Source organism: Trachypithecus francoisi, unplaced genomic scaffold (genome assembly GCF_009764315.1).
Source record: "Trachypithecus francoisi isolate TF-2019V2 unplaced genomic scaffold, Tfra_2.0 Lachesis_group17, whole genome shotgun sequence".
In the NCBI taxonomy this organism is placed as follows: domain Eukaryota; kingdom Metazoa; phylum Chordata; class Mammalia; order Primates; family Cercopithecidae; genus Trachypithecus; species Trachypithecus francoisi.
The window spans coordinates 35,926,239-35,939,068 of record NW_022681462.1 but is presented as its reverse complement, the minus strand read 5'-3'; the positions used below and the strand labels follow the sequence as shown (position 1 = coordinate 35,939,068).

The 12,830-nt window shown below is 40.2% G+C and overlaps 1 protein-coding gene across 1 annotated transcript in view; it reads right to left on the bottom strand.

Annotated features, from left to right (window-relative positions):
- DNAH6 (dynein axonemal heavy chain 6) overlaps positions 1 to 12,830 on the bottom strand; it is a 353,105-nt gene that overhangs the window by 165,044 nt on the left and 175,231 nt on the right. Inside the window, exons 38-40 of the mRNA XM_033175267.1 lie at positions 7,353 to 7,574; positions 6,385 to 6,532; positions 4,386 to 4,543 (exon numbers count right to left, since the gene is read on the bottom strand). Of these exons, the coding sequence (XP_033031158.1) occupies positions 4,386 to 4,543; positions 6,385 to 6,532; positions 7,353 to 7,574 (528 nt within the window). The remainder of the gene's footprint in view (positions 1 to 4,385; positions 4,544 to 6,384; positions 6,533 to 7,352; positions 7,575 to 12,830) is intronic.

The window sequence follows — 12,830 nt, the reverse complement described above, 5'->3', positions numbered from 1 at the left end:
ACCATCAAAGATCAAAAGAGACAAAGAAGGACACTACATAATGGTAAAGGGATCAATTCAACAGGAAGAGCTAACTATCCTAAATATATATGCACCCAATACAGGAGCACCCAGATTCATAAAGCAAGTCCTTAGAGACCTACAAAGAGACTTAGACTCTCATGCAATAATAATGGGAGACTTCAACACCCCACTGTCAATATTAGACAGATCAACGAGACAGAAAGTTAACAAGGATATCCAGGAATTGAACTCATCTCTGCAGCAAGCAGACCTAGTAGACAGCTACAGAACTCTCCACCCCAAATCAACAGAATATACATTCTTCTCAGCACCACATCGCACTTATTCCAAAATTGACAACATAATTGGAAGTAAAGCACTCCTCAGCAAATGTCAAAGAACAGAAATTATAACAAACTGTCTCTCAGACCACAGTGCAATCAAACTAGAACTCAGGACTAAGAAACTCAATCAAAACCGCTCAACTACATGGAAACTGAATAACCTGCTCCTGAATGACTACTGGGTACATAACGAAATGAAGACAGAAATAAAGATGTTCTTTGAAACCAATGAGAACAAAGATACAACATATCAGAATCTCTGGGACACATTTAAAGCAGTGTGTAGAGGGAAATTTATAGCACTAAATGCCCACAAGAGAAAGCTGGAGGATCTAAAATTGACACTCTAACATCACAATTAAAAGAACTAGAGAAGCAAGAGCAAACACATTCAAAAGCTAGCAGAAGGCAAGAAACAACTATGATCAGAGCAGAACTGAAGGAGAGAGAGACACAAAAAACCCTCCAAAAAATCAATGAATCCAGGAATTGGTTTTTTGAAAAGATCAACAAAATTGATAGACCGCTAGCAAGACTAATAAAGAAGAAAAGAGAGAAGAATCAAATCGACACAATAAAAAATGATGAAGGGGATATCACCACCGACCCCACAGAAATACAAACTACCATCAGAGAATACTATAAACACCTCTATGCAAATCAACTAGAAAATCTAGAAGAAATGGATAATTTCCTGGATGCTTACACTCTCCCAAGACTAAACCAGGAAAAAGCTGAATCCCTGAATAGACCAATAGTAGGCTCAGAAATTGAGGCAATAATTAATAGCCTACCCACCAAAAAAAGTCCAGGACCAGATGGATTCACAGCTGAATTCTACCAGAGGTACAAGGAGGAGCTGGTATCATTCCTTCTGAAACTATTCCAATCAATAGAAAAAGAGGGAATGCTCCCTAACTCATTTTATGAGGCCAACATCATCTTGATACTAAAGCCTGGCAGAGACACAACAAAAAAAGAGAATTTTAGACCAATATCCCTGATCAACATCGATGCAAAAATCCTCAATAAAATACTGGCAAACCGGATTCAGCAGCACATCAAAAAGCTTATCCACCATGATCAAGTGGGCTTCATCCCTGGGATGCAAGGCTGGTTCAACATATGCAAATCAATAAACGTAATCCAGCATATAAACAGAACCAAAGACAAAAACCACATGATTATCTCAATAGATGAAGAAAAGGCCTTTGACAAAATTCACAGCCCCTCATGCTACAAAAGGCTCAATAAATTCGGTATTGATGGAACATATCTCAAAATAATAAGAGCTATTTATGACAAACCCACAGCCAATATCATACTGAATGGGCAAAAACTGGAAGCATTCTCTGAAAACTGGCACAAGACAGGGATGCCCTCTCTCACAACTCTATTCAACATAGTTTTGGAAGTTCTGGCTAGGGCAATCAGGCAAGAGAAAGAAATCAAGGGTATCCAGTTAGGAAAAGAAGAAGTCAAATTGTCCCTGTTTGCAGATGACATGATTGTATATTTAGAAAACCCCATCGTCTCAGCCCAAAATCTCCTTAAGCTGATAAGCAACTTCAGCAAAGTCTCAGGATACAAAATTAATGTGCAAAAATCACAAGCATTCTTATACACCAGTAACAGACAAACAGAAAGCCAAATCATGAATGAACTTCCATTCACAATTGCTTCAAAGAGAATAAAATACCTAGGAATCCAACTTACAAGGGATGTAAAGGACCTCTTCAAGGAGAACTACAAACCACTGCTCAGTGAAATCAAAGAGGACACAAACAAATGGAAGAACATACCATGCTCATGGATAGGAAGAATCAATATCGTGAAAACGGCCATACTGCCCAATGTAATTTACAGATTCAATGCCATCCCCATCAAGCTACCAATGAGTTTCTTCATAGAATTGGAAAAAACTGCTTTAAAGTTCATATGGAACCAAAAAAGAGCCCACATTGCCAAGACAATCCTAAGCAAAAAGAACAAAGCTGGAGGCATCACGCTACCTGACTTCAAACTATACTACAAGTCTACAGTAACCAAAGCAGCATGGTACTGGTACCAAAACAGAGATGTAGACCAATGGAATAGAACAGGGTCCTCAGAAATAATACCACACATCTACAGCTATGTGATCTTTGACAAATCTGACAAAAACAAGAAATGGGGAAAGGATTCCCTACTTAATAAATGGTGCTGGGAAAATTGGCTAGCCATAAGTAGAAAGCTGAAACTGGATCCTTTCCTTACTCCTTATATGAAAATTAATTCAAGATGGATTAGAGACTTAAATCTTAGACCTAATACCATAAAAACCCTAGAAGAAAACCTAGGTAATACCATTCAGGACATCGGCATGGGCAAGGACTTCATGTCTAAAACACCAAAAGCAACGGCAACAGAAGCCAAAATTGACAAATGGGATGTCATTAAACTAAAGACCTTCTGCACAGCAAAAGAAACTACCATCAGAGTGAACAGGCTACCTACAGAATGGGAGAAAATTTTTGCAATCTACTCATCAGACAAAGGGCTAATATCCAGAACCTACAAAGAACTCAAACAAATTACAAGAAAAAAACAAACAACCCCATCAAAAAGTGGGCAAAGGATATGAACAGACATTTCTCAAAAGAAGACATTCATACAGCCAAAAGACACATGAAAAAATGCTCATCATCACTGGCCATCAGAGAAATGCAAATCAAAACCACAATGAGATACCATCTCACACCAGTTAGAATGGCGATCATTAAAAAGTCAGGAAACAACAGGTGCTGGAGAGGACGTGGAGAAATAGGGACACTTTTACACTGTTGGTGGGATTGTAAACTAATTCAACCATTATGGAAAACAGTATGGCAGTTCCTCAAGGATCTAGAACTAGAAGTACCATATGACCCAGCCATTCCATTATTGGGTATATACCCAAAGGATTATAAATCACGCTGCTATAAAGACACATGCACACGTATGTTTATTGCGGCACTATTCACAATAGCAAAGACTTGGAATCAACCCAAATGTCCATCTGTGACAGACTGGATTAAGAAAATGTGGCACAAATACACCATGGAATACTATGCAGCCATAAAAAAGGATGAGTTTGTGTCCTTTGTAGGGACATGGATGCAGCTGGAAACCATCATTCTCAGCAAACTATCGCAAGAACAGAAAACCAAACACTGCATGTTCTCACTCATAGGTGGGAACTGAACAATGAGATCACTTGGACTCGGAAAGGGGAATATCACACACCGGGGCCTATCATGGGGAGGGGGGAGGGGGGAGGGATTGCATTGGGAGTTATACCTGATGTAAATGACGAGTTGATGGGTGCTGACGAGTTGATGGGTGCAGCACACCAACATGGCACAAGTATACATATGTAACAAACTTGCACGTGATGCACATGTACCCTAGAACTTAAAGTATAATAATAAAAAATAAAAATAAAAAAATGAAAAAAAAAGAAAGAAATGTCTGTCCACCCTCTGAAGCTCTCTGGGAGGCAGGGACTGTTTCACTTGTTCATGGATCTCCTGAATCAAACATGACAAAAACTCAATATAGACTGAATGCATTGAATTACGAGGAGGAAAAACTGCGGCCACATGTTATGGGCTGAATTGTGTCCCCTGTCCCCAAACCATATGTTGAAGTCCTAACTCGGCGTTTCAGAATGTGGCTGTATTTGGAAATAGGGTCTTTAAAGATGTGATGAGCTAAAATGAGGCCACTAGGGTAAGCCCTAATCCAGCATGACGGGTGTGCTTATAAGAAGAGATTTGGACACAGACAGACACAGAGGGAAGCCCATATAAAGACATAGGGAAAGAGTGTTCAGAAGAAATCAATCCTGCAGACACCTTGTTCTTAGACGTCTAGTGTTCAGAATTATGAGAAAACAAACTTCTGTTGTGTAAGCCACCCCATTTGTGGTACTTTGCTATGGTAGTCTCACAAAGTATACATCATATTTCCTTGACATTTAAATTTAAGCACACCAAGTAATTTAAAAGCTAAAGTAACCTGTATTTCTTTCCAAAATAATTTGTTTCTGTCATAAAATCCCCCAAAATCTTGATACTGCCGAAGTAATTCAATCGGAGGCTGAGAGCCATAGCGATCCAGTCTGGGCATGTTTAAATCATCAACAAAAATCACAATTCGTTTGTTTCCTGGTGCTCCTAGGGAAATAAAATGAATTTAATTTAAGAATTATGATTTTCCCCTGGAAAATGTAAGACAAAGCTAGGGTATGACTTTGGACTCAATGACATCCTATAGGTCATAAAGAGCTCAGTTCTGAGTCCTGCCCCGAGGAAGAGACTTCCTTCTGGCCCCACCCAGGCCCTTGCAGGAAGATGTGCTCCTGGTCAGGACGTCCACGTTGTCATGCCAGGTGGCCCCTTATCCTCACTGTCAGGGCACAAGATGGTGGCCTCTCTCCAGCAAGGATTGAACTTTTCTCTGTCTCAGCCACTGCCCTCAGCAACTGTGTGGCTTAGGCATGAGTGAGGAACATCAGTTTCTTTCCATAGTAGGAAGAGGAAGAATGCCAAATTTTCCTTTCATAAATGTCATCACGGCACCCTCACAGGGAAAACAGATTAGATATTCAAAAGCGTCCTGATCACATCAAAGGGAAATCCAGTGCAGTGGGGCTGCACAATGCCACATTTAAATAAATATACACACATTAGAAATACACACATTAGAAAAAGGAATGAGTGATAGCAGAGGAAAGAGAAACCTGATGGGCAAATAGCCATGTCTCTGCGGTTGGGATAATTACGGGAGGTGATTCCAAGGCAAACTGAGTGATTCACTCCATCCTGTGGCCCCCTGGAAGCCAAGTAGCAGGATGGGGGGGCCAAGGAAGGGGTCTAAGAGAAACCTTTGTAAAAATTTGGGACCTCCACCAGAAAATAGAATGGCATCTGTTGCCCCTTGCCTACCTGAGCAGGAGAGAGGGGACAGAAAGAGGAGGCAGTAAAGCAGCTGGTAGCACCATTGTTTGGCATGACACGGCCTGCTAGATGGTGGGCAATGTGGGAGGCAGCCAAGCCTGAGCCCTGACTGGTGCACCACCCCAGAGACTGTGGACTGAGCAAGTAGGCCCCAGTTGCAAGAGGCTGCAGATGGACTGCTGGAGAGTGAGGGCTGAGGTCCTGACTCCCACCCACAGGGAAACTTCCAGTGGTGAGGCCAATGCCTGACCTACAGTTCTTTTGGGAGTTGCTTACAAGAGCCCACTCCTGAAAGCCTACCTCACAGACAGCATGGACACCACTCAGTGCCAGCTACAGAAGCAGGGACCAGCCACAGAGAGGCCCATCTGAGCACTGGTTAGATACAAGAAACTTGTCCTTTCCTTCTTCTTCTCCATTCCCCGCATACTCCAGCCTCCTACAGGGAGGTTGGGGAGGAGTGACGAGCATCCCATGACCCCTTCACCTCCAGTATGTACCTGCAGCCACAAACCTGGCTTATGACAGAGGAGAGGAGGAACTTTGAATTGGGTATTGGATTGAGGCTTAGACTGGCCCAGACTCCAGATGTCTGAAGGTGACCAGAAAGTTATGCCAGTTATCTAAGCAGTTAATAAGGGAGAGTGGGGAAGCTACCACAAAACCTGGCTGAAAGTACTGACTGAAGAAAAAACCAAAACAGTCTCATACTTATTCCTCAGAGTTCAGATAATCCAATGTGCCAAATATACAGAGGTTTATTTTAAATAAGGTGAAATCAGTGCATGTTGGAAGAACCTGGGTGTAGAGAGGGAGAGCCATGGAGTGGCAGAGATTGAAGATGTTCTGAGTTGAAGGTGATGATAGAAATAAATGACTTGCTTGGCAACACTAAGACATCTACATAGCTAGCATAAAAACGCCATCAACAGAATCACCTTTACAAGTAAATTAAGCAAATAAAATATCCAATTGTCATTTTATTACATGTACTATTTATGTCATTTATTAGCTTAATGAATAATTTCTGTGGGACAAACTAAAATAATGATTCTTACCTAGAATATTTTTTCTTTTTCTCTCCAGTTTTGACTCAATGATCTCCTGTGTTGTTGCAGATGAAGTTTGAGCAGAAAAATTCAGATAAACAGGGACATAACCAGCCGATTCTTGAATTTTATTTAGCAATCCTTTTGCAATCACAGACTTAAATTAAAATAAGTTAATTAATGTCACATCAATATAATCTCTTTCAGTTATATCTGTAATAATTTGGCACAATAAGTAAGAAACACGATAAAAAGAGAGAGGTTAAAGCCAGATTGAAATGTCTGCTTTCTCTTACTGGAGATTCCGTTTAGTTATATTTTTCAGAACCAAAGAGATATTCTAATCTGCACTATCTTAGCAAAACGTTTTAATTTAATTTCATGCCAAAATCCATCTTGGCTACTCTTCAAGCCAATTTATGGAAAGAGTCACAGAAAGATGCAAATTTCTTTTAGAATAAATTTTTTGGGAAACAGTGAAATTTTATGTGGATTCTCCAAAACTTACAAGCCTCATCAGTATTCCTCCCTCCATTCTACTTTAACAAAAAACCCCAGATAATCAAGGATACCATTGTTGTATCAGATACAAGTGAACAGGCAGGAGGGGATGGGCTGATCTCTATCAACAGTCTTTTGGGAATGCAAACTCCTCTGGCCAGTTCCCATCCAACCAGTGCAGTGGCAACCCCCAAAATACCAAGGAATAAAACATAAAAGCCCCTAAACACAAATGCTGGCCTACAGGGCTCTCTAGTTCATACAGTATCAACTCCAAGAATGCATTCAGAAACTGGCAAACTTTAGAACAATTCCTAGCATCAATATAGATTCAGCATAACACTCTTCCTGCAAAAGCACTAAAAGCTAAAAAAAAAATTCCTCTCAGAAATAATATTACTTCTGGTGCTAACAATTTTAAGTCCACCATGCCCTCACATTTGGAGAGGACTTCTTGTTTGATGTAAGTTTCCTACCTTGCCCACTCCAGTTATTCCAGTAAACAACACAGAATGCTTGACTGCCAGTAGTTTTTCCATTAGGTACCCATAGCGCACTGTGTCAGTTGTGGGGACAAGCATTTCAAAAAATGGAACATCTCGGTTGTATTTGAAGGTAGGTATGATTCGTTCCCAGGGATCCAACCGTTTGGTGTCAAAATCCATATGAATGCTCCACAGATCACCAGAACTGGGAAGCTAAAGTACAAAATTAAACACCACTTTCAATAGGGAATAAGCAATATTGACATACAGTAGTAGATATATTTATATAGAAACAAAGGCAGTCAAAAAACCTAAATGGATTTGGATTTCTTTTTTCTTTGTAGATACATAGTTATTTAGGTATCTGAGACTAGTGATTTAAACCAAATCATGCAACAAAATGCATGAAAATACCTGTTATAGCGATTATATTAAAACCCATGCCAGAATTGTAAAGCATTTTTAATTAAATTTAACATTTAGGGGCTTACTCTATGCCAAATACTATCTCTGATGCTGAGGACAAGTGCTGAATGAGATCCAGCCTCTGTCTTCAATGACCTGGTAATCCCCCTGAGGGACATAAGCACTTCAGTTAATACCCATGGGGAAATAAGGGCTCTAAAGGAGTTTATTACAATCACACACACACACACACACACAACACACACACACACACAGCGATGGCTCATTTCTACTTGCAGGGGAGTTATGGTGATGGCTACAGATTCAGGAAGGCTTCCAGGGGTGGTAATGCTACAACTCAGACTTGAAGAACAAGCTGGAGTCAGATGGGCAAAAAAGGGATGGCATGGGGTGGGAAAGAACGGGTTCAGGATTCAGACTAAAAAAATAGGATTAGAAGCCTGATGCCATGGAAAATATGGTGTATGCTGGGAAGCATGAGAATGCTGCATACAGTGAGATGAGGCTGGAAATAGAGATGGGCCAAGTTTTAAAAGCTTTACTTTTTAGAGATCTTAGAGCAACAGTTCAGTGTGGGATTCTAAGCAGGTAGGTAACATAATCAGATTGCATTTCAGAAGTTTCATTCTGGCAGCTGTACAGAGCAATATGCTTCAAGGTCATTTGACAGTGACTTTTAGTAAGAAATTCATTTTTCTGTTTTGGTACCAGTACCATGCTGTTTTGGTTACTGTAGCCTTGTAGTATAGTTTGAAGTCAGGTAGTGTGACGCCTCCAGCTTTGTCCTTTTGACTTAGCATTGTCTTGGCAATGCGGGCTCTTTTTTGGTTCCATATGAACTTTAAAGCAGTTTTTTCCAATTCTGTGAAGAAACTCATTGGTAGCTTGATGGGGATGGCATTGAATCTATAAATAACCTTGGGCAGTATGGCCATTTTCACGATATTGATTCTTCCTATCCATGAGCATGGTATGTTCTTCCATTTGTTTGTGTCCTCTTTGATTTCACTGAGCAGTGATTTGTAGTTCTCCTTGAAGAGGTCCTTGACATCCCTTGTAAGTTGGATTCCTAGGTATTTTATTCTCTTTGAAGCAGTTGTGAATGGAAGTTCATTCATGATTTGGCTCTCTGCTTGTCTGTTACTCGTGTATAAGAATGCTTGTGATTTTTGCACATTAATTTTGTATCCTGAGACTGCTGAAGTTGCTTATCAGCTTAAGGAGATTTTGGGCTGAGACGATGGGGTTTTCTAAATATACAATCATGTCATCTGCAAACAGGGACAATTTGACTTCTTCTTTTCCTAACTGGATACCCTTTATTTCTTTCTCTTGCCTGATTGCCCTAGCCAAAACAGAGATATAGACCAATGGAACAGAACAGAGTCCTCAGAAATAATACCACACATCTACAGCCATCTGATCTTTGACAAACCTGAGAGAAACAAGAAATGGGGAAAGGATTCCCCATTTAATAAATGGTGCTGGGAATACTGGCTAGCCATAAGTAGAAAGCTGAAACTGGATCCTTTCCTTACTCCTTATACGACGATTAATTCAAGATGGATTAGAGACTTAAATGTTAGACCTAATACCATAAAAACCCTAGAAGAAAATCTAGGTAGTACCATTCAGGACATAGGCATGGGCAAGGACTTCATGTCTAAAACACCAAAAGCAACGGCAGCAAAAGCCAAAATTGACAAACGGGATCTAATTAAACTAAAGAGCTTCTGCACAGCAAAAGAAACTACCATCAGAGTGAACAGGCAACCTACAGAATGGGAGAACATTTTTGCAACCTACTCATCTGACAAAGGGCTAATATCCAGAATCTACAAAGAACTCAAACAAATATACAAGAAAAAAACAAACAATCCCATCAAAAAGTGGGCAAAGGATATGAACAGACATTTCTCAAAAGAAGACATTCATACAGCCAACAGACACATGAAAAAATGCTCATCATCACTCGCCATCAGAGAAATGCAAATCAAAACCACAATGAGATACCATCTCAAACCAGTTAGAACGGCAATCATTAAAAAATCAGGAAACAACAGGTGTTGGAGAGGATGTGGAGAAATAGGAACACTTTTACACTGTTGGTGGGATTGTAAACTAGTTCAACCATTATGGAAAACAGTATGGCAATTCCTCAAGGATCTAGAACTAGATGTACCATATGACCCAGCCATCCCACTACTGGGTATATACCCAAAGGATTATAAATTATTCTACTGCAAAGACACATGCACACGTATGTTTATTGCGGCACTATTCACAATAGCAAAGACTTGGAATCAACCCAAATGTCCATCTGTGACAGACTGGATTAAGAAAATGTGGCACATATACACCATGGAATACTATGCAGCCATCAAAAAGGATGAGTTTGCGTCCTTTGTAGGGACATGGATGCAGCTGGAAACCATCATTCTTAGCAAACTATCACAAGAAGAGAAAACCAAACACCGCATGTTCTCACTCATAGGTGGGAACTGAACAATGAAGAAACTTGGACTCGGGAAGGGGAACATCACACACCGGGGCCTATCATGGGGGGGGGGGAGGGATTGCATTGGGGAGTTATACATGATATAAACGATGACTTGATGGGTGCTGACGAGTTGATGGGTGCAGCACGCCAACATGGCACAAGTATACATATGTAACAAACCTGCACGTTATGCACATGTACCCTAGAACTTTAAGTATAAAAAAAAAAAAAAAAAAAGAACTTATCCAGGTCGGGTGTGGTGGCTCATGCCTGTAATCCCAGCACTTTGGGAGGCGAAGGTGGGCGGATCACCTGAGGTCAGGAGTTTGAGACCAGCCTGACCAGCATGTTGAAGCCCTGTATCTACTAAAAATACAAAATTAGCCAGGCCTGGTTGTGCATGCCTGTGATCTCAGCTGCTTGGGAGGCTGAGGCAGGAGAATTGATTGAAACCGGAAGTCGGAGGCTGCAGTGAGCTGAGATCGCACCGTTGCACTACAGCCTGGACAATAAGAGCGAAACTTCGTCTCAAACAACAACAACAACAGCAACAACAAACTTATCCAAGTCAGTCTCCCAGAGCAGACAGCAGAGTAAAGTAGACTAAAGGAGTCATCTAGAGGGGCAAATAGAAGATATTCAGCCCATGGTTCATTTTGTATTATTTAACATATTAAACTACTTCTACGATTTTGAAGTAAGCAAGTCATAAAAAAAAAAGAAATTAATTTTTCATTGTGACTCTGTACATACATATATATGTGTATCTACAAATATGTAAAATATTTACCTCTACTATGTGCAATTCACACTACTTTTTTTTTTTATTGTTATCCAGAATCAAAGGCTTTCTTTTTTTTTTTTTTATTATACTTTAAGTTCTAGGGTACATGTGCACAACGTTCAGGTTTGTTACATATATGTTGGTGTGCTGCACCCATTAACTCATCATTTACATTACTTATATTTCCTAATGCTATCCCTCCTCTCTCCCCCACCCCACAATAGGCCCCAGTGTGTGATGTTCCCTGCCCTGTGTCCAAATGTTCTCATTGTTCAATTCCCACCTATGAGTGAGAACATGCGGTGTTTGGTTTGCTATCCTTGTGATAGTTTGCTCAGAATGATGGTTTCCAGCTTTGTCCATGTCCCTACAAAGGACACGAACTCATCCTTTTTTATGGCTGCATAGTATTCCATGGTGTATATGTGCCACATTTTCTTAATCCAGTCTATCATTGATGGACACTTGGGTTGGTTCCAAGTCTTTGCTATTGTGAAGAGTGCCACAATAAACACACGTGTGCATGTGTCTTTATAGCAGCATGATTTATAATCCTTTGGGTATATACCCAGTAATGGGATGGCTGGGTCAAATGGTATTTCTAGTTCTAGATCCTTGAGGAATCGCCACACTGTCTTCCACAGTGGTTGAACTAGTTTACAGTCCCACCAACAGCGTAAAAGTGTTCCTATTTCTCCACATCCTCTCCAGCACCTGTTGTTTCCTGACTTTTTAATGATCGCCATTGTAACTGGTGAGATGGTATCTCATTGTGGTTTTGATTTGTGTTTCTCTGATGGCCAGTGATGCTGAGCATTTTTTCATGTGTCTGTTGGCTGCATAAATGTCTTCTTTTGAGAAATGTCTATTCATATCCTTTGCCCACTTTTTAATGGGGTTGTTTGATTTTTTTCTTATAAATTTGTTTAAGTTCTTTGTAGATCCTGGATATTAGTCCTTTGTCAGATGGGTAGATTGTAAAAATTTTCTCCCATTCTGTGGGCTGCGTATTCACTCTGACAGTAGTTTCTTTTGCTGTGCAGAAGCTCCTTAGTTTAATCAGATCTCATTTGTCTGTTTTGGCTTTTGCTGCCTTTGCTTTTGGTATTTTAGTCATGAAGTCCTTGCCCATGCCTATGTCCTGAATGGTATTGCCTAGGTTTTCTTCTAGGGTTTTTATGGTTTTAGGTCTGACATTTAAGTCTTTAATCCATCTTGAAATAATTTTTGTATAAGGTGTAAGGAAGGGATCCAGTTTCAGCTTTCTACATATGGCTAGCCAGTTTTCCCAGCACCATTTATTAAATAGGGAATCCTTTCCCCATTTCTTGTTTTTGTCAGGTTTGTCAAAGATCAGATAGTTGTAGATGTGTGGTATTATTTCTGAGGGCTCTGTTCTGTTCCATTGGTCTGCATCTCTGTTTTGGTACCAGTACCATGCTGTTTTGGTTACTGTAGCCTTGTAGTATAGTTTGAAGTCAGGTAGCATGATGCCTCCAGCTTTGTTCTTTTTGCTTAGGATTGTCTTGGCAATGCGGGCTCTTTTTTGGTTCCATATGAACTTTAAAGTATTTTTTTTCCAATTCTGTGAAGAAAGTCATTGGTAGCTTGATGGAGATGGCATTGAATCTATAAATTATCTTGGGCAGTATGGCCAATTTCACAATATTGATTCTTCCTATCCATGAGCATGGAATGTTCTTCCATTTGTTTGTGTCATCTTTTATTTCACTGAGCAGTGGTTCGTAGTTCTCCTTGA